This window comes from Helicoverpa armigera, chromosome 25 (assembly GCF_030705265.1).
Source record: "Helicoverpa armigera isolate CAAS_96S chromosome 25, ASM3070526v1, whole genome shotgun sequence".
NCBI classification, from domain to species: Eukaryota; Metazoa; Arthropoda; class Insecta; order Lepidoptera; family Noctuidae; genus Helicoverpa; species Helicoverpa armigera.
This window is the reverse complement of record NC_087144.1, coordinates 5,093,289-5,120,713: the sequence shown is the minus strand read 5'-3', so window position 1 is coordinate 5,120,713 and position 27,425 is coordinate 5,093,289. Positions and strand designations below refer to the sequence as shown.

Sequence of the window (27,425 nt, the reverse complement as noted above, 5' to 3'; positions counted from 1 at the left end):
AATAAAACTGAAAAATAACTATTGTTGTGCGTACATTAGTAACTTATCATTAAGACGTAATTAAAGCGACGCACATAACACAAAATTATACAGTATGCATTACACCTGCAGCGTTGCCATTTAACTTCAGCATAATAATTTTGAAGGAATATGCAAAGGGTTGCTGTTGATAACTGGAATTATGCGGATGTCCTTATTGCTGTAGTATTATTTTAATTAGGGCGCCATGTTTTCGCCTTCCTTTTCACAAAGGTCGACAAAGAAAAAAACACATATACCTACCTACATACATTATTCTTAAGTCTGAAGCAGGTGATATTTTTTGTATAAAGAAAAATATTCACTTGTTTTGTAAAAGTTTTACAAATAATAAAAATACCATACAGCTTTCCCAGGATATCGAAATTTTTGGAAACCTTATGAAACTAATTAGCTGTCGCAAAACCGGTCTAACTTTGCTACGTGACTTAATGTGCGTCACAATTTTTCCATAAAAATATCCTATAGCGGAATAGTGTAATGTACCTATGAATAATATGCAAAATATCCTCCACTTTCAACTCATTCATAGGTACTGCCTACCTACACAAACAATGACATATGTTCTGTTAATAAATTAACAGGAAAATATACGTTATTGATCAGGTGTTTTCCTAGAAAACCTGGTCATTATAATGCTTTTAATGAATAAGTACTTACCTAGTAATTATTGAAGTATCAATCAACAACAAAAAAGTTAAAAGGATATCCTACGATTATCCTTAACCAAAACAGTATTAATCTGAATTGATTATAGTCTTAGTATTTCAAATATTGTCTACCTGAAAATATGCAAGTATGCAAAGATGGAAATGCTGAATCGTATTCCAAGCCCAATGTCCCGGGTGCAAGTTGAATATTAGAAGTATTTTAGGTTGATTTATTTTGAGGTCATGAAAAATGTGGTTTATTTAGTCCTCTTCACTTGGTGGATTCTCCAGGCAACCCATGTTTTTCGAAATCAGTTCAGTTGATACCTATCAACTGTCAGTTAATAAAACAACAATATGTCGGTGACTAGAAAAAAAATATTGCATACTCCGACGTAGCAAAGAATACCTGGAACAAATTGAAAATTCTGAGCTAGCTTTCTTTATCATTGTTACAGACACTATTTGTGTTCTCTTCGACCCACTTTCGATTTTCTGTCTCAATAGAAATCTCGAACAAATTAGGACTGCCCAAAAATGGACTCGTCCATCCGAAAGTTTCAGAACAAAACACCGGACATTTAGCAGTGCTTTCGTCTGGACTGCTAACGGTAACAGTAATAGGTTTTAGCTTACAATATTTGTATAACAACTGTGCCACTGTTCGCGAATCAATATTTAAGTACCCATGTTTTGTAGTGACCTGGTCAATTCATTAGCAAGTCTATCGAAATGAGGTGGTATTTAGTTAAAAAGGAAATAATATTCAGAAACTTCTTTGTTGGTTACCTAGTGACGAAAGCCAGCCAGTAATATTCAATCGTTGACGATACCATGTTGAAATTCAAAAGATGGAACTCCAGTAACTATTGGATCTATGAAAACGTTGAAATAAAATGTAACCGTCATTATAATTAACACACTTTGATCACACAAACACTTCACACGTGGCTGCAAATTGTACGAATAATTTATCTACAACAACAAATTGTCGAAGATGATAAAACTCTGATTTAGACCTTAATGATAGTGCAATAAAAATGAATTTTCATTGCATTGTCATAATTAACATGTGGTGGTCTAATCATATACCTAGTTTGCTTTTAATGATAGACGATTTGTTGCTATGCTCATTGCTCGTTCAAGATAATATAATGTTAGTTGTTTTGTGCACCTTAAGTGAGTACATTATAGTTGATGAACATTGAACATGTTTACTTGCAGTCTGCTCAGTACCTAAGGCTTCAATAGGTCTCAATAGTGTTTCGTCCCTTCTATTATTCTTCTGCCTTCCCTTATCACAATTTTATTTTAGGGTGGGCGTTGTTTTTTTTTCTATCTGACATCATCTCATAAATAACCACTTTTGAGCTAGTTTACTTCCCCGCAGAGAAAAAAACAATGTATGATCTGTAGTTTTCAGAATCTGTGTTTATTAAACATAGGTCATCTACGCGAGATATGCGATTGTAAAGAGAAAATATCAAGTTCAAAAGATCATTGGTGATGTTAAACCAGGTATGTGCCAATGGACGTGACCAAGAATAATATTACAATAACATCTGTAAATAGGTTATGATGACAAAAGTTAGAAGTTGTCATTACTTTGATTTGCAAGAAGCCAGCGTTTGACCGCAATGTTGCCTGCTTTAACCGCAGTTGGCTTGCAGTTGGAGTGTTGGAAATACAGATGCTTGTCAGGCATCTGTATTTTTGAAATCAAATTTACGAAATATACTAAAATCTCGGTGATTTACATACATTGATATTCGCCTTAATATTATTTATGTAACACTTTATCAAACGCTCGTCGAGTCCGTCAAATGGGTACATATACTTACCTGCACGTAGTGGTAGGAAAAAAAAATACCGCATAGATGAAACTAAAACCTGGTAACATCGCAATATAGTCGTAAATGATGTAGGTAACCTACTCCTGGTGTATTCAACAGTTCTTTAACAGCTGGTTGGAGGTGAAGGCCGATGAACGGAGACAGTCATTGCATCGCCCCAAGCGATTTGAAAGACAATAAACGTCTAATTACAGTTACTGTTAAGCCGTTTCATTGGCTCGTAAATACATATTGGCTATTACTACGGCTTTCTGTGTGACAGGCAGTATGTTTCTATGTCTCGCTTGCAGAAATAAAAAAATAATGAGAAAGTTTCATGAAGCAGAATGAAAATGACATGAAGTTATGAAGAATGGCGATTTTTTTTTCTAAGTTATACGTAGTAACGTAACGTAAAACTTAAACCTAAATAGTATGTCTAGAAAAGAATTAGGGACTACCAAATCTCAATCGGGCTCCAAGTGCCTAGAATTCACAGCACAGGTCGTGCCACATGATTTGGGTAGGTACAGGTTTAAATACTCTAAATCCCCCGCGAAAATCATCCACATTCACGTTCACGCCTATTCGCGGGGATTCACGGCACTAATGTGGAGCTAGCATTATAGAGAACACAGCTATGCGTGGAGGTAATGGTGCACTTTCTTAGTGCTGCGGGAATTCCCAAACAGACTTTCCCGTGAATGAGGATAAGGATACAGTAAAGACTCCCCATCAACTTAAAAATACTAAGAATAAGTTCTCATAGGGAAATAATAAATCAATCGTTACGTCAATTAATAGTATTACGAGCCATTCATACGGCCCATTTGAATATAAGAGGTCACTATGTAAATAAATATGTGGTTCGTGAACCGTTGACTGGCTACATGTGGCTTGCGCAAGATTGCAACAGACAATGTTTTTTGTATGAGATTATCCCTGAGAGTATTCTAATTTGTGGGCGTATGGTTTCTATGAGGTTGCGATGTTCAACTTTTAAATTAGGTCTCAAGTTTGAATGATATTTGGCATGCAGATAAACAATGCCTACTGAACATTAAGACACTGTTATTACTTTATTATTATTCCTCGAAAATATGTATTGCCGATTGCGAACGAGGCTGGACGTTTTTATTTATTTCCACGGGCATAAGAAATGTATCTCAAAAAGCATTTCTACATTTCCAACTATCTATTGAAACTTTTACTGCCAATAATCTGGTGGTTCCGACAATTGCATAAAGCTATATCGACAATAGGCTATTGAGCTGTGGCTTATGAAATAACGGACTGAATTTTATAGGGTTGCCATCTGATTCACCCGTTATAAACCTAAACTATTTTTTTACCGGGGCTAATAAAATATGTTTTTATTTACATTTGAAAGTAGAACCTTGTGAGCTATAAAATATAATCTCCTTATTATATCTCTTATGTATATATTTATGTTTTACCTAAGACCATTAGCTAATTCGAAATATTCATATTATCATTTTAACCTCAATAAAATCTTCATATTCAACAAAAATTACGTCTCTGGTGTTAGCCCTGTCGGTAACACTTGAATGACCCCGGTCTGCGCCCGCGCCGATCCGTCGATTCTGTGGCGACAGAGAGAAAGTCGTGGTGACGCGAAAATCTGTTCCTAGTGTTTATTTGCAAGATGTTCCACTGTTTCTTCTATGTCACTGAAGTAGGATAAGTAGCTAAGTGTATTGCTTTGTCGAACTTATTAGCAACTTGGTATTTTCAAGCTTGAAATTCGGTATGTAATCTTTCTTCACGACATGTAAAAACGTGAGAGAATTTTCGGGCCCTAATACCTTGACCTCCCTATCGTCATCTTAAGAATATTTGCCTGATTGTATCCAATTCATTGATAGCAAGATACGTAAAACGCAAAAGACTCATTTAACTGTAGTAGGTACAAAGCTTCTGTTGAACCAAAAATTTAGTTCAAAACAACAAATCATTGTTTATTGAAGCCAAAAAAATGTTAAGGTCATCATCATCAAATAAACCGCTTGTCTCATGAGTCATGACGCAGTGTAAGTTAATACAAAACTAATGTGTTCGATGTAGCCTTGCTTATTATTATGTCATCAATACGGATGTAATGCGCGGGCGCCTCTTAGCACGCACGTATGTAAGCAAGATGTCAGGATTTAACTGTTTATTTGTCTTGCATTGGATTCTGTTGAAGATGCTGCGTAGAAGAAATAGTGGGAAGGAATGTCCCTGATTCTCAATTATCTTAACAAACATTTTGTGTATCGCTGATCAGTTCAAAGTAATCGGAATTTAGTAATGATAAATACCTGGTCGTAAATATTGAAATATTTAAGAATGTTAATAAAAATAAGTAGTATTGTGGAGAGCACCCAAAAGCGTCAAACTATGTTATATAAAAACAAACTATGCCACTGGTAGGTCTAATTTGTTAGCAAGTCTTTGCAAAAAGTTACTTGGCTTTCGTGATCTACTCCATTTTCCGTCAAATTACCAAAAAATACTTTCCCCGAATCACTAACGGTATTATAATTCGGTTTCTTACACGGGAAATATGTCAATGATATGTTTACGTAAACGCCATACAGTACTGTTCGGATCATTAGCGGTTTGGTTACCAAATGATGTGTTATTACCGAAAGTACTACCGTTACGCCCATTGTCATTATGCTACTGTGTTATTCCGAAAATATCGTAAGCGTTTTGCGAGTTGAAATCTAAGCCTGAAACAGTTTGTGGGTAAGCTATGTTGATTGTTCAGGATTCCTGGACCTGGTAATTTATGTCTCGTTGCAGTAATTAGAGATAAAAGTTAGGCATAACGTTCTGTAGTTTATATTACGGTTTGGGGTAAAAAATATCCTCATAAGACATGCGAATTGAGAACCTCCTACTTTTTTGGAAATCTGTTAAAAATTGCAAGAACTTGATTACACCTAGACACGTCATACATTTATGGCTTTATACGTAGATGCTAAAGCTATATCACAAAGTACTTGAGCTTAAGCACTCAGGGTAAAAGAACTTCTAAAAGTTTTTGCCCGAGATTAAAAGCGGGCTCGAGACCGGTTTATATGTATTACTAAGAAGCAATGCGCACATTATATCCTAATGTTGCTCTCGTGTGGCACAGAGCATGCCAAAATACCACTCCTTGCTCGCTTACTGAGAATTTTGTGACCAACTATACTTTCTTAAGAGCATTACTCATGTAGGGTACCTGACTTTTTTATTATTTTATGTCCTGGTTTGCGGTTGGGAACTGTTAACCTTGGGCCTTGCAGACAGGTTTATTTTCACGGTAAATAATTTTGCCTGCATAAATCGGTCCTCAATCCTTTGAGTCAGAAATGGTTAATATTTTAAATCGTAGCTATAATATCATGATGTTGAACCTACATCTGTTATTTTTGGATTTACATAAAGTTTTTCATTGTAATAACATTTAACATTTTTGATTGAAACTCTTTTCCCACCTAAATCGTTTCTTTTATAAGTAAAAAATAAAACGCTGACGGATAATTTGATGTGACAATAAAGAACTCAAATAGTGCTGTCGAAAGTGCTACTGTTTGCCGAAATTAAGTGAAGCGTCGGTAAATAGCCGGTGGGCAAGGCTGGCAGGAGTTGACAACCTTGGCGCCACAGATGGTACCTATTTTGCTACAGGGAAAGGGGCTCTTTTGACCGCAATGCAACTTTTGTTTAATTATTTAGGGACATTTATTAAGGAGGTTTTGTTAAAGTATCATACTTTTTTGTATTGATCATGTAATAAAAAAAGAGATACATAAATGTTGCCACAACAGCTGTTTCTAACTCCGACTATTTAATCTTGCGACACAGTTAAAATTAATTGGTTCTATAATGAAAACGACACGCTATTACAATTCTCTAGCGAAATTAAATAGCTCGTTAACACGACAATCGGTCATCCGAGCCGAACAATTGATACTGAACCAGTGACGCGTAATAATGCATCAAAAGGTTCCAAGTATGAAAAGGTTGTAAGTAACAAAATGTTGAGTGCCTCTGTTGTGAACGTGGGATTCGGAAGCGCACATCACTAGTTCAGCTGGGTAGTGGTGGACCAACGGTTGGTGATCCGCGTCGCCCATTCCGCCGTGCGCTCGCGCATAGATAGATCGAACTTAGAAAAAAATACAAATAAGTTTGATTTGAATTTGTGGACAGTGGTCGTGTTTGAACAGTTTTCGTGTGATCGCAACTTCGTTGGAGTTTTGTGACAAAATTGCCAATCGATAGTGTTTTGATCGATTTTGTAATTGAATAATTGGATATCGAGGTAAAGATCTTTCTTTCTTCTTTCATTAATTTTACAATAGTTAATTTTTCTTAGAGCGTTAAATTCCTTTAATTTGCACCCTTATTTTGCTGTCTACTTAATAGGTACCTAATTGGATGTAGTTTTTCATTTCCCAAAATAATACGTGAATTACTTAAATATTATGAAGGTATTAAGATAATATATTATGTATTTCGAAAATTGCAGACATTATTTTAAAACAAAAACCTAAAACAATGTAGCAGTCATTACGCGGTTTCCGTCATTATTATAATTCTAAGATAACAGCATTGTAGTGAATGTTCCGTAACATACAGTACATCCACTGGGTTTTCTTGACCTCAATGATTTGATGTCACTAAGTACCTCGTAAAATAAAAACTTGTCGCATAAAATCTAGCACTTATAAATGTATGTGAAACAGCACTGACTTAAGACTAAGTGTAAGCCCCCAAAAAACAGTGTTATTATAAGTTTATTTCAACAAGATTTAATACTTATTTATAATACTTAATTAAGTGCCACAGTCACTACATAACATTTATAAGGAATGTTCGGAATGTCAGAACAGTAGCAGTTTTTCTAAACAGAAGGAAAAAAAATCTTATAAATTCTAAGAAAGCCCAAGAAAGGTAGAAGAATCCACAATACTCCTGTGTATAATGAGATAGAACCTTCGTTTCATCAATTTTTTTTAGGTACTTGGTAAAAGGAAAATATCTATCGATGTCAATGTAAACAGTATAATTAGCTGCAATCGTCAAGTACATTTTACATAAAAACCTAAAAACGAGGAAATATTTATAATTGAGTATTTCCTCCAAGCCCTTATAAATGACATAGAAAGCGCACCTAATCATTAAAGTTCAGGAAACATTAAAATTCAAATTATCAGAACCAGTAAAGTTGATTATTTTTAATCAGTTTTAGCGCGGAAAATAATGAGACCACTGATTGTTTGCATTACTTTCTCATTTTCAAGTATATAAGAAAAATGTTAGTAAAAGATATTGCTGTGAAAGACTTCAAGCTTTTTACCTAACAAGGATTATGTTTTGTTAGTTCAAGATACGTATCCTAGCAGGATCTAACTTTTATTCAAGTCAAATCCAGTCATAAGATTTCCTTGCAATGTGCTGAAATGTAAAACAAATATACATTATGTATGTAGTTATCAAATTATTGTCGATACACCAGTTTATATGAAAACTTCAACTCCAATTTTAACACCTGTATATCTAAACCAACTAACACAGTTTAATTAAAACAAAAGGCATTATCAATAGAAAAAACATTCCTTTAACCGGTTAACTTGATCAGTTTACTTGACCCGTATTGACGACAGATGTTTCGCCAAGGTTCACTCGTTATTCCGAACAATTAAACCTCTGTAGTGACAGTTGACTGTAAAGTAACAGTTTTATTTTCACCATTTTATTTAAACTGAACTGTAATCGAGATTAGATTGACCATTTAACTTTTAAATTGATGCTTTTGTCTCCATTTAAGCAGTAATTATAAAACCTACAAGATTATAGTTAGGCAAATTATAAAGTAATTTAATCTAATAAAAGTATCAGTCGGCATGAGTTACAAAATATTCTCGTTAACAAAATCGACAATTATCGAACACGCGGCATCGAACAAAACGTGATTTATCAAACTTTTTGCTACACAGCTTCACAATACATACATTGTACTTACAAACACATACACAAACATACAAAAACCCTTCATTGTTGGCTTTATACCAGTACTCGTAACAAGCGACCTCGAATTTACACCCGTTCCTTTTTTTTCAGCTGACAAAAGGCCGTTGACCCAGAAAACGACGCCAACTAAAAACAGTTCTCTAGCCAGCTCTAGAACGAACTCTAAGGACGATATACCTGATGACAATATAAGCCAGACCTCGTTAGGAGGAGGTATTAAAGGGAAGCTTGCGGCTTTGTTCAGCAAAGAACAGACGATCAGCGAATCCACGATTGCAAATAAGTTTAAGCAGGAACGGGAAAAAGAAATGGAGATGCTACAGAATAGATTCCATTATAAGGTGAGATGATTTTTGTATTTTCCACGTAAGACGTCTTAGTAGTAAGAAGATGTAGATGGGTATAGATATCTGCCAAGTTTAGCTTCAGTCAAAAAAGGAAATTCGTCATGTTTGTGACTTCAGTTTTTGTAAAATCTAATTCGTACTCGTTACTTTTTGCACAGGTTATGTTACGATTGAATTAATATTGTTGCCACTATAACTCTTATAAAAATATAAAGATACGCATTCTATATAACCTGCTCAAAGAAATTCTCAAAACAGTACGTTCAATATTCACAATCTCCATTTCAAAGCAAACTTACTACTTAACGTCTTACAAGCCCAAGCTTCAAGCGTCACATCATAACTTTGACTGCACCTTCACGGTAACTGTACCAAACATAAATATAAGTAGTGACAAAACACAGCCGTCGTCCCAACTCCTTTCAGACTAGTAGTCAAGTTATTCCCGTCGGGAGCAACAAACCTGAGCTATTTCCTCCTGCTCTACCCAGAAAGGAAATTAAGAACTGCACTCTTACTACTCTTAGGTTATTTCAAACTAATGGGAAGCGGATTAATTAGGGGGAAATAGAATATGTCTTATGGTTCTAATAAGTTTTGTTGATAAATCGCACTTTTGAATACTATTGAGATAGTTAAACTTTTCTAAAAATAAACTAATTTCAAAAATACTTTATTAACGTCAAAAATAGGTTCATATAATTATGTGCACTAATCGAGTCTAATAAAGTACAATAAAAACTTACATCATACACATAAATAGGTCTAACACACCGAAGCCACGCTAAAAAGCGAAAACCACAATTAGGCAAATAAAGACTCATTCTACACGAAAACGCCGAAACACGTATGACGTAACTAAACCAAGGAAAGTGTAAAGTTGAGCACACAATACATGATAATTGGCCATGCTTTACACTGTATAGACGATGCATACAAGCCCTTATCCTCAAAAGAGGCCATATTGCAAAATGTGACGCAACTGTACTAAGTAAAGCTTTTAACAAGTAGCGAAGGATGGGAAGCAAGTTAAAACGTAGTACAAAAACATTGGAACAAATCCATTGTAAGAATTAGGCTTTGTTAGTTTCAAATATGGCAAACGATGATATGCATAAGCATAGTGCTTGAATGTGTTAGAAAAATAAACTTTGGAATATGATGTGTTGGTAGTTCGTATCAAAATTATGAAGGTCCTGGTGTCAGATCCACATGTGATCAATCATGACATATAATTATTTAAGCTTGTACCTAATCAAATTCTTAACGAGAACAGCTAGCTTATGGAGAACCAAACTTATACCCCGCGCGGCGAATCATGATCCGTATGACGTTTCAAGTGACAGTAGTAATAGTGATGCAAAACTTCGATAAAATTCTGGTAGGCAAAGGTCATGTGATTCAGCCAGGTCATTCAACGGCTTTATTATATTTTATTATACTGTACATTAATTTCTATTAAAATTGCACAATTTAAAGAGAAGAATTTTTAGAATTCTTTTTGAATTTAATTTTAAAGAATTCATAATTTCCATCTTTATGGAAAAATATTTAAAGGAGGCCACAGACCTACCGTTTTTTTTAAATTCAGTCATGTCAGATTCAGATTGATTAAATAAAAATGCAAGTATACTATGTTTTTTTTTTACTCAAAGCATTTGTATTTTTTTTCCTAGAAATTATCGATATTTTGTTTATAGATGTGTCCCTTTTTTTCGATAACAGCTTGGCGACGTAACTTTTGCAGCACGTACCATGTACATTTGCATTGAGTTTTTTTCCATTATTTTCGAATATTACGTAATAATTTCTTAATATTCATTTTTATTATTAAAAAATGTACACAATTATGATTTTTTCGAATTTTTTATGGGCCTGTAAAGGATTTGTTGTGACAGGACGTCACTACAATGTTAAGCGCTACCAAACTGTCATAGGGATCATCATTGGCCGCGCGGGGTATAGGGTAGTTGAAGCCTTCAGTTATGGTTTAGTATTTATTAACACAGAAAATAATCACCTTGATTTCTATTCATATTTCATTTAAAAGGTAATGTGTTACCATTATTCCCGATTAGGAAACTTGCTTATCTTACGCGGTTACTGTGATGTTTCTATCTTGCCTTTATGAGTATAACAGATATAAACGTTTTAATAAATATGCGGACCTTATCTATTTTCCAATACAAAATGACGGGTACCCTGAATACGGGATTGTTTGAAATATGACCGTGGTCCTAGAACGAAAAAGGTATTTGAATGCCCAAGATAAGTTTAGTCTAAAGACTTCCAAAGGAAGAAAATTCATTTTAGGATCGTCCATGATATATTTTTACAAATGAAGCTGTTTAAGTGACATTGCACAGTATAGACTATTTAGATCTGCGGTTTGTCTGAAGTCTTAAAACTTATCTATAATACAATCATGACGTGACAGAAATCGACCATAAAGTTTTTCAACAGATTTCGTCTTGAATATTTAAAAAAAGATCAAGAGACCGAACGGTGTCTTTGCAGCTTTTCACAAAAAAGTCTTACAAACTTCTTTGTCTCTGCATCTCGTGTAGAATTTAAATAAGATTTTTGTTTACCAACTATGCAGATGCGTAGTGAAATACTGAATTGGTGTGGTCTGGGCGGACATAGTAGTTTAGTATGCTAATATTATTGGTTTGTGGACCACGACTGCATTCGGAATTCATGTGGGTAAAATTTTTGTCTCAGGAATTTATCATATGGAATAAATCTTTAGACTTACATCTCTGGGACTCAAACTTGATAAGAATGAAGCAGCATACTTTTAGTTTTCTAAGTATTAGCACAGATTACTGTATTAGTACGTTGTGCACAAGTTTCTATAAAATTGCGTATTTCTATTGCGTTTCGCATACAGCAATAATGTAAAACAACAGCCCACAAGTCATAAAATGACGCTCCCTCAACCTCAGCCTTATGCAAATATCACGACTGTTTGCAAGTTCACGAAACTGTACAATGAATCATTGACAACACAGTTAGGTTTCAAAGATTTCAACATTTCCGGACGCATTGGCATAACTTTTAAAATAATATTGCACAGTATTTAAAATATTTACCTCTACTGTTAAGCAAAATTGGTTAAATGACACCACATATTATGTTACCTTTCCATTATAAGTGCATTATAAAGAATTGAAAATTACTGAGCTTCGATTTCTTGGTACTACACTGTCAGGCCCATTTATACTTATTGGCATTTTCCTGCATACCACACAATGATTATTTTCCTCAGAATTAATTCGATCCGAACTTTATGATAGCAATAATGTTTCATGTCGTAACAATTTCACCCACTCAAGTTATTAAAATGAAAACTTAATGGATTTCCACCATACCGTTAATACTTAGAAGCTGTTTCACAATTTAACAAACCTCTTTTTCAATCCCAGCCTAAGCCACAAAAAGCAGAGAGTCCAAATGACTCAGACGATGACGTCAGTGAACACGACCCCTCAGAGAAGGCGCCTCTTATGGGCAGTACAACCAGCCTTAACCAAAACAATAAGAAACCAGAAATCATCTCTAACATACCCAAGGTGACGTTTGACGAGAAGAGTAAAATAGAACAAGAATTGAATGACAAGGAGAAGGAGATTGAGAAAGAAAACGATAGAGTAATTGGATCACAGCCTGTTAAAAGACGAAGTGAGTATTGCCAGCATTTACCTAAATTTCTCAGTGTCTCTAGTCCATTTAAAAAATCTGTCCATTTGAATGGCCTTTATTTGTTTGAAATATGTTAATAAAAAAAACTCTAAAATCTTGTTCCAGGTTCCCAAGACTCGCCCGTAGTCCTATCAGTATTAGACGATGTAAAAAGAATAAAAGTAAACAACAGCAAAAAGGAGCCACAGACTAACGGAGCGGTCTTACAACAGCCAGCTAGTCTATACCCACACCTGTCAGACATTGAAACAGACACATCTCACACACAAGAGGAATTCTCAGACTGTGGCGGATCAAGGTGTGGCCATTACACTCTCGAATGCATCTTCTTCTTCCTATGTATTTAAGTTCAACGCTAAAGTTGCTTTGGTTTCAAACTAGATGGCGCTGTACTCAATTGTTTGAGTCCAATATGGCGGAGTGACAGCAACTGTTGCGCGAACAGTGCTATAGTGAATAGGTTTTAGTAATGTGTTCCCAATGTTCCTATTAATTTAGGATTTAATCGTTTGGTATACGTTATTATTTATTTTAGCAGTTTTTGACAACAACTTTCAATAAGAAGTGAAATAAGTTCGCAACGTTGCTGTAACAATATTAAATACTATATAGACTAACGTATAGACTTGGTTACATATTTATTAATATCGCTATCAATACGCTATTTATTATACGTAAGTACTTATAGGTTTAGGTTGCCTAGCCAGTTTTACTAGGTCATAAACTCCAACCAGACAGCGTTGACATTGAACCGATTCCCAATTAGACATACATTAAAATACTATTAGCTACATTGAAACTGTAGTAAATAAAGTAAATAATAACCATAATTAGCGTGTCCTACGTATACCCTATAGATATTAATTCTACAAATGACAATATAAATACTTATGAATTATACCTACTGCAATTTATAACGTATATTTGAATAAAAACTGGATTACATTATTAATGAGGTACTAATAAATAATGTAGGAGTTACTTCTTATTCGTAATTTAAAAGTACATCTTAAATTGAATAATGCAATAATTTCAATTATCTAAACTCGTGCCTAAATTGTAGTGGACTGACTTTTACAAGTACATATTTCGATATAGTGTTTATGATCATTGTTGATGATTGAACTGACTTTCTTCGTATTATTTCTATTTTAGAAATCATGACTCCGCTTACGCTTGTTAAACGTAGATAGATAATGATGTATATAATGGGCTAAATCAGCCTTTTTTACTGACGCTCTGTGTGAAAAATCTTAGAGCTAAAAATAACGTAGCTTGCATTACATATCCGCGTTTCCTGAAAACACCTAGACTAAAAAAACATTTTAAATAACCCGAAAAGTTTTTAATCGATAGATATAGGCCTACTGACTATGACAGAGTTTATCCTTATATGCATAGCTACATTGTTTTTAATGCTGTGTCAAGTAATTCGATACCTAGCCGGGGGCACGAGCATGCATGTTTCGCAATGAGTTGTTACCCTAGACGTCGACAAATTGTGCAATCGTCACGTTCGCGATAACCTCTCGTGTTACTGTCGGGTAAATAGCTGTAGGTTTATGGGGTCCCAGTAGTTTGTCCCCTAAGATTTTTTATGGGGCTTGAAATGAGTGAAGATAATTCATCTATAATTCCTCAGGTAGTAACGGTATATCCCGCCAAAAAAATTAAATAAAATCTTATCCCGGTCTTTTTCTAAAGGCTAAGTCAGACATTCATCAGATAGAAGGCATATGGATTTGTAGCATATCTTAATGTAGTTAGTCTAAGTCAAAACATTGATTTTGTACCGGTAAACATATCAAATAATTTCTAATTATAATCCGAGCAAATCTGTCCTGAAACCATACACTTTTACTTGAATCACTCTCCGTGCAGTCAAGGAGACAAATTTCTTAGTAAACAAACAAAATTTCTTCCAATATTTTTTTAGTTGATCAAAAGTTTCCAAGCTAATAATTTGTGCAAACTAACGTATACCACTTAATTAATTATTCAACGAATGTTCCACGTTATTGGGTCAAGTCGATTTGCATGGTGGCCGGTCATGGTAGCGAAAAAAACGTTGATTATCGAGCGTACATATCTGGACTGTCTGTGATGCCCTTTATTGGTCGTCACTAGCTTGTGCACGCGGCGTCACCTGCGTTTTGTACTGGAGTATAATGTAGCTTTCTGAATTATTTCTGTAGAGAATTGAAATTATTTCTGAAGTCAGTCCTATTGTTCTAGAGATGGTTATTAAAAACTTACTACATTAGTGTATTAGAGCCTTTTTCGACACAATTTTCTGTTAAAAATGAACGAATAAAAAAACGTAAGTTGTAGTATCTTATGACACATTACTTGTCATGTCCATCTATAGAAAAATAAACAATAAAATTATCTACTAAGACTGTATGTTGCCTATTAGACTGTAGTGGTTTTACTACATTCTTTTGTATATACTTACATAATATATGTAGCTTAGGTTAGATATACAACGTATCTACTTAAACTGATTACTTATGCACAATTAATACAAGCACTACTTATTATTCAAGCATAATAATATTGCAGTACAATTCCATGGTACATATTTTTTACCTTACATGGCAAAGAAATACATGTAAAAGTCGTTCGGAATAAAATATTAATAATAATTAGCTAATCATGCTTTCTGGTTTGCCAGTTCAGATCTGAAATGGATAGGCCTAATTTCATACTAATAATATAAATTCGAAAGTAGTCTGTCAGGCTTTTAAGCCAAATCTACTGAAACTATCTGATATACAGATTTTAGAGTTTGACAAAGGACTAAGAGTACTTGTTACCCAGTTGCGGGAAATGGGTGAAAACGCGAAGCTACATCTATTCTATAATAAACTGAAGGCGATGGCATTTGTGAACTTCAATGTATAACTTTATTTATTTTTCATCAAGAATTGTTCTTAACATACTACTTGATTTTTTTAGGTACTTTTATTTTATCAAAAATACCATAAAAATCTAAAAGTATATTCAGTAATTATCCCATTGATGTTAATAAAGTCTATCGTCCTTATTTCGTCAATATGAAACCATAAAATACTTAACTATCATCTAAGTGCTATTAAGTAGTAAGATAATAAAAAAAACTACTTCAATTAAAAATGACAAAAACAGAAAATAAAACAGAATAGCAACAGTCCGTTTAGCCGAATGAATAAATTAGAAATACTAGGTTAAATTATTTAGGCCTAATGCCTAGGCGTTTGCAGTATAGACAAATACATATAATCAAGTTGATCAGAGCGATATAAATTAGACTTTATTACACAGTTCGTAAAGTTGAAATTACAAGTAATTAATGTTTGCAATAGTTTAAAACAGTTGACTTGGTGGGACTTTTATGAACACCAATATGCGATTTTTCGTTTTGTGTAAGATTCTAATTTTTACAATTATATTAAGTGTGAGTTGCACTATTTAATTATAACGATAACCAAACCATAACCAGCCGTGAAAGTGAAGCCCATTGGCCGATTCGGTCATTTGACAACTGAAAATCGTTCGGTTATAGTTAAATGGTGCAAACCACCATAAATTAATTTTTAGTTAACTTTACAAAGCGATTAATGGTATATCTGGTGTTCATAAAACTAGCATAATGCCATATATAAAAATCAAGCATTTTTTCCACACGCCATTTTCTCTTTCAGTGAAGATTTAATTTAATATATTTTAATGTCGATTAATCTAGTAATTATAAGACTCCTTTTCAGGTATTTTATAAATTATGTTGTCTGTGATAATATTACACTTAATTAGTAATGTTTTTTTTTTGTAAAATAAAGCTATTGAAACATGATTTTGGTTATTTTATTCCCTTTGTTTTGCTGTGTTACCCCTTTTTTTAAGGTTTTTACCCCAGCATGGTGTTTGGTTTATTTTCAGTTTTTGGATACCTACATAAAATATTCAAAGTATGCACCTCTAAGGTATGATCGTCCATAAAGAGTCGAACAGACCCATAATATAAATAAAATCGGCTGTGTATTTGCTCCATCTCCGATATTTAGTTTCATGCACATTCATATTAGTCAAAGTCAAAGTATACGCCTTTATCTTAAAGCAAAAGATATCTGATATCGATAACCAAATTCAGCACATAATATAGTGTTGCTATTAAAACTTCAGTAGGGGCAAAAGGCAAAATGTTTATTGGGGAGATTTCGTTTCCACAGTACACACTTGACGGTCGGTGTACGCCAATTTTAACTTCACATACCTCTTTCTATTGATTCGAAATAAGTAGCATCACATATCCGTTGTTATATAAGATCAAGCCCTACGATGGCACTGAAAACTAGTAATAATGATACTATTTGGTTTTCGGTTTTAATATTTTCTTCAGACAATCAGGTTAATTAATAGCATAGTTATTATGCCTACCTATCTCCAAGGGTGGGTATTATGTTCTGTAGTTATCATCATTCATCATACTTAATTCATCTTTATCGGTTCAGGTAACGATAGTTACATTTACATCAATAGAACGAATGCTTGTTCTATCCCTACCCCATTTATTTTTACTATCTGTTAACATTTTATTGTAAACAGACAGACACACATTGTTCTTTCCTTGTTCTCTATAACATAATTGGATAGGGTAGGGATAGAATTAGACTTGCTCATTTAATGTAAATTGACTGACAAACAGTCTTTACATGTACTTAACAATATTAGTACGTATATAGAGATTTTCAATATGAATATTACAACAGGGACAGATGTCAAATTATACAGTGGAATAACATCTGCTCACCTCGCCGGTATGTTCAACCACATGGCTTTCTTCCGTTGAACTTGCAATCTATTGTTTAGTACACTCGCCCAACAGATGTGGTGTTTTACAAAACTTCATACAAGACTTATGAATTACCTAAAGTTAAATGCAAATTATATAACTAGCGGTTTCTAGAAACCGCATTCTACCTCTAGAATAAAGTAGGTTACCCATGCTTGATAAGTTTGCAATATGACTGGATAATGTATAGAATAGAAGGAAAGAGAGAGAGAATGAGAAAACGAATTGAATGAATTCACTGAGAAATAAAAAAAAATCTTGCTTGATCCCACTGTAAATTATAGTTTTTACTATATTAATGTTAACGATCATTTCAACCAATATTATTGTTTCTACATATGTAGGTAATGTAAGATAGCCTTTTTTAAACTATTGAATTATTATTAAAATCGTCTGTAGAACGAAATTAAGAGAATTTGATTTAAAAAAAAAAACTCAAAAGCTGTGAATCACCAGACACATTTAGATACAAATCGCTCAAATATTGTCAAGTGACTTCATTGTCATGCATGGTGTAAGCAAGGCTGTTTCTAAACATAGATAAAGTACTAAAGGTCTATAAAAACCACGGCCACTTCTTACGCGGTCAAAAAACATTAAGTACCTACATACGCATGTTTTGGTAAACATGTTTACTCAGGCGTAATGTAACCTCGACGTGTCAAAGTAAATGTTTAAATTCAAAAAAAAGTTGAGGTAAATGATATCCATACCATTTATGACATGTTATTTTTTGGGTAGTGGTATAGCGTAGGTTTTTGTTAATGATTAGAATAGGTTGAAGTTTATTTACCTAAACATCAAAGCAGTAAGTTAATCATTTAGGATCAAATTAATGCATAAGACAGGATGCTACTTAGTTATTGCTACTAAATATCTTTATTGATTTCATATCTATGGTTCTCAGCTATAAACCTCAGGTTGGTAGAAATAAGGTAAAAATTAACCATATGGGTCCCGTACGGCACAGTAAAGAAAAGAGGAAATACAGGCACAAATATTGTGATAGAATCTGGATCGATAGTGTAAATAGGTAGATTCTCTTTCGCAATGTAAACAAAACCTATGATTAAAGGTTGAAACGTCATCTATTAAGTTATATGCCTTTTGGTAAATACGACTGTAAGCAAGTAAGCACGGCAATAGGGTAAAATTATGAAGTTGTTAAATAGAATAAATAGACTATTGTACACTAGCGGTCGTGAGTAAAATTCCCACCCATTGCACTATTGACATGACTCCAGATACAAGCATAGCTAGTTTAGTAGCCTACTAGTAATGTGTAACACATATTGCTATCAAGCCTACATTAACAAAAAGACAATTCAGCTCCATTCAGTGGGGGTAGTAACTACACTAAATGCTTAATTATTTCGAGTAAGCCAGCGATTTTTAGTCGGAACGCGCAAATGATATACCATAGTTATAGATTCAGAAACATGCGTATAAAAATACTGAAAATAAACCAAACAGCAATAGTGCATACTAGTTCACAGCAAAACATGGGAATAAAATAATCCAATTATTATTGTAGAATGATTTCGAGACAAAATCTTTAATTTGTTTTTTCCTTTCAGTTCTGAAGACTACATCCCACCTTGTGTGCTGGAGAGGATGAATAAATCTGACAACTGGGCTGAAACTTCTTTTGGTCGTGAAGTAATGAATGTAAGTACTATCTTGAGATAAGTAATCTGTACATATTGCAAGTTTGCACGGGCACTCAGCTACACCCGGTTAGACTGGAAGCCGACCCCAACATGATTCGATAAACGCTGGGCAAATGGTGGTGCTCTTAACCCAATCTAGATGGTTCAGATCACAACAATATGACAACCTCTGTCTATTCTTCCATCCATGTAAAGCTGCTTTAAAAAGTATACAAGTAAAATAATACCTAGACTTTTTGTACACAATGGAGGAAACATTTTAAGGAAAACCACGCAATAGGCAAAAACACAGACATAAGTTCAATGAAACATATCCAGTAGTTACAATATTTCTAACATATTACACATATTTTTTTTCTAAAGAGCATGTTGGTTGATCAACATTAACTTGAGTACAACAATAAGTTATTAGATTCGCTCTAAGTTGTGTATACTGTGTGACAATATTATTGCAATAACATAGCTAGAGAAGAGGTGACGCCTTTTATTGTAACTAATAAGTATAAACAGTGTATGTGCTCAGTTTTCTGATCTAAGTGTATACGTAGTTTTTTTTTAGAATAGAATAACGGTAAATTACTTTGTGATTTTGAAGTGTATTTAGAAGTATATTTGTGGTAATTTGGAGCTTCAGAAAGTAATGTATTTTTTCTGTTGTTTCTGTCGCACTATTAAGTGGTGAAAAGGGAACGTTTTGGGGGTGCTATCCTTTTGTAATTTTGACGTGAAAAAGTGCTGAAAACTAGTCTACCTAGTGCTGAAAAAAGTGCTGAAAACTAGTCTACCGTCACTTTCTTGCTTGAATTTCCTTTATAGTAACGTGATGTTTTTTTTTATATAACTAGGTGGTAAAGAAAAACAACACGAGTTACAAGAAGGCGGTCCGAGAAAGCGATTCTGACAGCAGTGGGTTAGACAGCGAGTTGGACGATATTTTAGACGAGGCTATCAACGAGCAGAGCGAGGGACCCACGCCTCCGAAGATAAACAAGGTACCTACTTATTCGCTTACCTGTGTCTTGGTACTAAAGATATTCATTTGTGATACTACCATGGTCATCATTTCGAATTACTCCCCATTAATTTATCTAACGACTCTCTTTTTTATGGCAAATCATAAAATGCATGAATCTGTGACATAAAAGTATCACAACAACTGGCATTGTATTTGTTTTGTAATCCAAACTCAGTTAAACATTCCGGTGGGTTGCACTATTTAACTAATTTATAACGATAACCGAACCATTTTCAGTCGATTCGACAGCATTTTCATGGTAATTTATGGTTTGGTTATCGTTATACTCAAAATGGTTGCTTTTAACAACTGCTTGACCAACCACATACGTTGGTTGGTTGCAGCATTCGGTGGAGTCTTCATCAAGTTTCGTGTACCAGGAGCGCTCGACATTCAAATCGCCGCTGAAGCTTCAGTCAGCGACTCCCTCGCGAGCCGACCACGGCAACGAGTTGGTGCATAGCGTCAGCTTCTATAGGCGCATGCAGAACGCGGTGAGTGGATTCGACATTTGCATTATTTTGTTGGTTGTAAAGTTTGGCATTCAGAATTGGTGTTTCATGGTGGAATAATTGTATGGGGCTAATTTCAAAATTCAAGGATTCAAAAGATAGGTTATAGAAATCTTAATTAGTACAAACCAAAGGGAAATGGTCTGATGATTTAAAGTAAGACCTGCAGTACTATTTAGACGACTTTCGGCAGTGTACAGCCATGATAACTCATGCCATATGTAACTAATAGGGTAGTGTCCAGGGTCGAAATAATGAAATAATATTTAGTCCGCTTTTTAGATAATCAAAAAATATTGGATACGTATTTTTTCTTTTTTTAATTAAACATAAAATGACAAAGATAATACACTTCAAAAATTAGGAGTAGGGGCCTTTTACGTCACAGTGTCCTGAAAATTGTAGCAACTTGTGACGTCACACTCAACTTTAACACGCTATATCTTAACAAGTTCTGATCCAATTTAAAAAAGAAAAAATACGTATCGCTTAATTTTGGACAATCTACAAGACGGACTAATTATTATTTTTTAGGAAACTAGCCTATTGCCAATGACTATATTCAAGCCACTGTTTTACCACAATTTTACCTACATTTTGCACTGTATAATTTATGTGATTTTCTTTCCCTATTCCACAGTCATCAGCCCCATCGACCCCGATGCGTATCATCCGGCACACGTCCCCGGAGCGCGAGCCGCCGGCCACGCCGGACGAGCCGGCCGCCAGCGTCACCACCGTGCGCGAGCGCATCAAGGAGCTGCAGGCCGAGATCACTAAGCAGCAGACTGTTATATCGCAGGTATGTGTTCAGCAGTCAGCTGCCCCATCGACCCCGATGCGTATCATCCGGCACACGTCCCCGGAGCGCGAGCCGCCGGCCACGCCGGACGAGCCGGCCGCCAGCGTCACCACCGTGCGCGAGCGCATCAAGGAGCTGCAGGCCGAGATCACTAAGCAGCAGACTGTTATATCGCAGGTATGTGTTCAGCAGTCAGCTGCCCCATCGACCCCGATGCGTATCATCCGGCACACGTCCCCGGAGCGCGAGCCGCCGGCCACGCCGGACGAGCCGGCCGCCAGCGTCACCACCGTGCGCGAGCGCATCAAGGAGCTGCAGGCCGAGATCACTAAGCAGCAGACTGTTATATCGCAGGTATGTGTTCAACAGTCAGCTGCCCCATCGACCCCTAGTTATTGTATATCAGGTATGATGATGTCGTCCTAGCCGGTTATCGGCTACGGCGGCTGTTCTCATATAAGGATATCAGCCAGCTGCGTAGGACATATTATAGTGCACAAGCATTTGCGCAGACACAGGTGCTTTCACTATTCAGTCACTCTCATAGCCCGATGGTACGGCAATCCGACACGACCGAAGAGAGATCAGGCGCGGGACCGACATTTACGTGCTCTACGATGCACGGGATCACAGGTATACCATCATCATCATCAGCCCATTCATCATCCCACTGCTGGGCACAGAAGAATTAATCGTTAATCACCACGCTTGCTCAATGCAGGTTGGTGATTTCAAACTTTACTTTAGTCCAGGTTTCCTCAAGATGTTTTCCTTCAATTTAATCAGTTATTGGTGTCCATGTTTGTTTTTACGTAAAATATTTATTTTTATTTTTTATAAATTGAATTTTATTTCAGGCGAGTCAAGCGTTGAATCTGTGCGCAGCGACCATCGAATTCAGTGGATCTACCGAACAAGCGGAAGGCGAAAGACTACTGTTGTTAGCTTGTAAGTTGTTGCTCAATACTTTTCAACTAAAAATGATATTTTTACAACGTAATTTTAGTGCTGTATTTAGGGATGGTCTCAGGGGACAGACATAGCTCAATTTTTACCTAATTTTTGCAGGCAATTTTAATATTTTTTCTTGGTTTTCCAGCTCATCGTCGTCAAGCATGTCTTCACGAACTACAGCGGCTACAGGTGGAGGGTGCAGGACCCGCTGCCACGGCTGGCATGGCCACGCTGCACCTCACGCAGCTCAGCGTGCCGCTCAAGCGCGACTACGTGCGCCAGCTCAACGCCGGTAACTATACCTGTATCTACAGTACTCCCACAATAGTGTCAGCACTACTGACTACACCAGTGTCTACACTAGAGACCACACTAGTGTAGACACTAGTGACTACAATAATGTACACTAATCCCTGCATGAATCAATTTTTAAAGGCACCGGGAAACACCCACTGTAATATCGCAATTGACAGTCACGTCTCCGCATACCCGCGTGGATCATAGAAGTCTTACTAATAAGCTATAAGTCCTGATGATGACACAAAACTTGCAGAGTCAGATGTCAATATCCTTTACGTGCACTGACGATGCTTTAACCAGCTGATCATTTCTTAATATGTAATCTTCACTACAGACGGCGCAGTAGGTCATCACGCGGTGTGCCTGGTGAAGTGCCGAGACCGAGTGTTAGCGACCAGCATGCAACAGACTCAACCGTCCACAACACTGCTGCACTTCCCCGACGATATTCGTATGCTGGGGCTCGCTAGTGATTTTAAGGTACAACTTCAGATATTCGTTAGAACATCAGATAGTTATTATATAAAGTTAGACTTTTGAACGTTGTATAACGTATATTTAAATATGTAACTCAAAATACTGACCAGTGCTTATGACGAAAATATTGATCTACTAAGATTAACATTTTCAGTTTGCCCTTATTGTTCATTATTGAGCTTGTTATATATTTTATGTTTTGCTATTTCCAGGTTACGGTAGAGGTGTATTTGCTGCAAGCTTCTAAAGAAGTATTATCACATGAGATGAAGTATCACATTTCTAGCAAAAAGGTAAGACCAGGTTCAGTTGTATAATGCTGTAAATGATTCCCAAAAGCCTATCATAAATATATTGCAATATAACTCGCTTTTGCCATTTCACCTACGTCTTGAGGAAACGCAAACTTACTCGGACAAATAAATAGCTTATGTGTTACTCTGATACATAGGCCTGCCTAAGAGTAACAAACATACACACAGTAGTATAAATGGAATCACTACCCATTTCTAATTTTGTTCTTTCCTTCCACAGTCAAGTTCAAAGCTGCTGACCCCGAAGTCTAAGATATCGGAGCTGAAGGCGCCGCGCGTGCAGAGCCCGGCGGGGCCGCTGGCGGTGCGCTCGCCGCAGTTCGCGCTGCACGGATACTGCATCTTCGCGCTGCAGCAGGCCAGCAGGAGAAGTTTCACACTCAACAAGGTACGAATACTTAGGACTAAGATCTTCTTTCTCCTGCCCTTTTCCCAATTTCATTTGGGCGCAATATGACATCTGCTACCATTTTTCCCTGTTACTTCAAAAATCTAAATCTTTTTATTTCACATAAGCCTTTGCAGGCACCTATGAAACGTCGCATTAGTGGCACGGTTCCAAAAAGTTGGTCTCATGGAGAAGAGCCGGCAAGAAACTCCATAGATCCTCTCATACTCGTCATACTGACACTCACTCCTTTCCTATTCATATCATCTTTCCATCCATCCATCTATTCTTAGGTCTTCCTCTTCTGCGGATTGTTCGATAGAAATACCGCGGCCCTGGCACATGAAAGGACTACGACGGAACACGACGGTTTTTAGTCGCAGCGGTAGGGGTCATTTGATGATTTTTAACGTCGTTAAAAAAAAGGTCTTCCTCTTCCTCTCCATCGATCTACTATCATACATAGCACTGAGATCAATGTGGTTTATTCTGACGACTACGACGTAGGAGTCTTAAGGAATATGAAATACGCAATCATCTGGTTGAAGCTGCTCTTTAATTTAACGTCTTGTGCCTTCATTTAATGACTACATTAAGCGTATTTAATATTTATTTAGTGTTGCCTGGTGCTGTTTTAAAATCTGTGCCATACCATTTCCAGAAAGTAGCAAGCAAGCAGGCAGACACTAGCAGTGACTTATATTTACAACATTTGTACCATTCCAGGTCCCATGCGGAAGTCCTCTGGAAGGCTCCGTGAACTTAGAAATCAAGGCCCGCGTACAAGTGCCCCCGCCGTCTCCTCACGCCGCCTTCCTCACCGCGTTCGACGACGTGTCGGGGCTCGGCGCCTGGCACCGGCGCTGGTTCCGCCTGCAGCCGCCCAGGCTGGCCTACTGGAAGTACCCGGATGATGTGCACAGGAAGGTAAGACTGCAGGAGTAGCTAGGGACAGCTGGTGTAAGGTCTGTGAACCTGGAGAGCTCAGTTGGCTTATTATTAGTACCCTGAAGTGAAGAATAAGTTAAGAGTATGTAGGAATTGATAGTATTGATAGTGAAGGTCACTCAAGGCAGCGATTATAGTTTATTATACTCTATCCACGGAAGCAAAAGCTAAAAGGTAAACAAAGAATGACACTTTTTCAAGATGGCGGTATAACCCGACCGATGACAAAATCAAAACATTTTACACAAAAATGTGACGTTTTGTCATCGGGCTCTTGCTTCCGTGAATAGAGTATAGTAGTGCTCTGATATCTGGGGTGTAGAAAATTGTAAGAGAATATAAAGTCCCGCATTTATAGTTACCTTTTCTTCGAAGAGTTCTCGCCTTACGCAACATTCCTGTTATTCATCAAGAATGTTGATCAAATGTGGATGTCCGCAAAATTTTATAGTTATTTTTGAGTCTAAGTTTGGTATTAAGAGCAAGAGCGGTTATTTTAGCGGTTTTTTTTTTCTTAGATGCCGATCGGCGACATCGATCTCTCAACAGTCGTATCAGAACGAGTCATCAAGGCGCCTCGCGATCTCTGCGCCCGCCCCAACACGATCCTTCTCGAATCTTCCATCCCCGCCGGCCTCATCGTACCGGAGTCCGGTTCCCTAGTCTACGTCCATCGACCGGACGGCTCCGTCGTTCGGCGACATCTACTCGCCGCCGACACGCCGAAAGACCGAGATATCTGGCTCGATTGTCTCAATAAGGCCTTAGAGTATGTCAGATGCTGTGGTGGCGATGAAGATTAGAATGCTAGAGTATGTATTGTACATGTGATATCTTTATGTAAAAGACATTACTGTGATTTTTGACGTTTGAAATGTATTTGCTTGTACGTAAATGTGTGTTTGAATTGGATGGGTAAAAGATGACATTTTTATTGACCAAAACGTGTAGGGTTGATGCTTTTTCTCGCTACCGATGCCCTGATTATGAAATACAACTTCTTTTGTATGTAATTGACCTTTGGACATAATCGGTATGGTTGAGGTTAAAATTGATGTAAAACAATACATTAATGAATATGTAAACTTCTTGTCCGAAGATAAGTAAGTCAATTTGGACATTACTTTTTCCGTAATTAGTGTTTCATAAACCTTAGTCCATACCATCCAATCAAATGCTTACATTTATATCCGCCTTGAAAATCGAGTATTACAGCGGCAGGGCCATGTGATAACTGTCTATGAAATGTATGGGACCAATTTTTATATTATGTATGAAATATTTTATCATCTTGTGTTGATTCTGAAGTATATTATAATACTATCTTCTACGAATAATGCTCATAAATATGATTATTGTTGTATTACAACAATTAGTTATTTGACCATCACAAATATCTATAAGATATTGAAATTAAACGACTTTGGCTTACTAAGCCTTTAATTATTATAATTGAACTGAAATGAACGAATGATTGAATGACGATTTTTGGGAAATTTTACTGCTCTCCATCGAAGAAAAGATGATAAATATACAATTTTTCTGTAGCATTTTCATGCTTTTAGAAGTAGTGAATGGCAGGATATTAGCCACTGCCAAATTGCGAACATTTTTATACTTTTTATAATTGGAGTGCTTTTTTATAAAATGATTGTTTGTCGTGTAGTTTGTATGTTGTTGTAGTTTGACTGAATTTAGCTTTAATTTTGTACTAACAATGTAATCCATAGGTTATTTCATCGATCGTGACAATATTTCGACTAGTGTTGTTAAAAAAATTGCATTACATGCATTAACACGTTTCATTTAAAAGCCTAAAATAATCTTACCATGGCCAATTCTAAGTCTGAATTAATAATTCAAAACTTTTTTAAATTCGTACAAAACTAACGTTTAAAAACCATCTATTAACATTAGTCATAAATTGATCAATTTTCTATTAAACATACATAGTTTCATCATTCCATAAATTTTAATTCTAATTTCATTTTATTTCGCATCAATTAAATGCGAAATAAAGTATTTTAAGCCATATTAATCCACCTGATTTTATATTTAGATTTTAATGTAGTTTATATTTTCTTGACTTATTCTACTTCCAAATAAATAAAAAAACTGAATTCAAAACTAGCTGGCTATACTTCGAACCTTAAGTATTCTTATACTATACGTACTCGATAAATATCTGTACAAATTTTAACACCTACTACCTATGGAAAAAATCAGCACCACATCACCAGATCACCATCTTAATTTTTGAAAGGTTTTTTCAAATTTCTAGTTATTTTTAACGTTTTATTCACGTACAGATACTGAAAATAACAGCTCTATAAGTTTTAAGAAGTCTTTTTGACGTAAATGTCATTTGTTTTGGACAAATTGTGTTATAATTTGATATAGATATTCAGAAACAAACAGTTTCTCTAAATATAGGTAACATAGTTATAGTATGCACCAAGTATCGGAATTGATTGAATTGTATTTGCAATAATTGTGTGTGTAGTTTTTAATTATATTTTATGTGTAAATAAAATCAATTTATTACGATAATATAAATATTTTAAGTATTTTTTGTTGTTTTACTTCATTATACTTCCTTATCATTAGGACC

The 27,425-nt window shown here is 35.7% G+C and overlaps 1 protein-coding gene across 3 annotated transcripts in view; it reads left to right on the top strand.

The window, feature by feature from the left end:
* The window catches only part of Scra (scraps), a 47,178-nt gene extending 19,795 nt beyond the window's left edge, over positions 1 to 27,383 (top strand). For 2 of the 3 annotated variants that reach the window (XM_064041374.1, XM_064041372.1), the window contains exons 8-21: positions 8,642 to 8,892; positions 12,327 to 12,582; positions 12,709 to 12,901; positions 19,012 to 19,102; positions 19,950 to 20,096; positions 20,464 to 20,613; positions 21,272 to 21,787; positions 22,291 to 22,381; positions 22,533 to 22,679; positions 23,022 to 23,167; positions 23,377 to 23,457; positions 23,699 to 23,866; positions 24,593 to 24,793; positions 25,333 to 27,383. In XM_064041374.1, coding sequence (XP_063897444.1) covers positions 8,642 to 8,892; positions 12,327 to 12,582; positions 12,709 to 12,901; positions 19,012 to 19,102; positions 19,950 to 20,096; positions 20,464 to 20,613; positions 21,272 to 21,787; positions 22,291 to 22,381; positions 22,533 to 22,679; positions 23,022 to 23,167; positions 23,377 to 23,457; positions 23,699 to 23,866; positions 24,593 to 24,793; positions 25,333 to 25,617 — 2,723 coding nt within the window. In that variant the 3' untranslated portion in view covers positions 25,618 to 27,383. The remainder of the gene's footprint in view (positions 1 to 8,641; positions 8,893 to 12,326; positions 12,583 to 12,708; positions 12,902 to 19,011; positions 19,103 to 19,949; positions 20,097 to 20,463; positions 20,614 to 21,271; positions 21,788 to 22,290; positions 22,382 to 22,532; positions 22,680 to 23,021; positions 23,168 to 23,376; positions 23,458 to 23,698; positions 23,867 to 24,592; positions 24,794 to 25,332) is intronic. The other variant, XM_064041373.1, reaches the window with a different exon arrangement.
* The last annotated feature ends 42 nt before the right edge of the window (positions 27,384 to 27,425 follow it).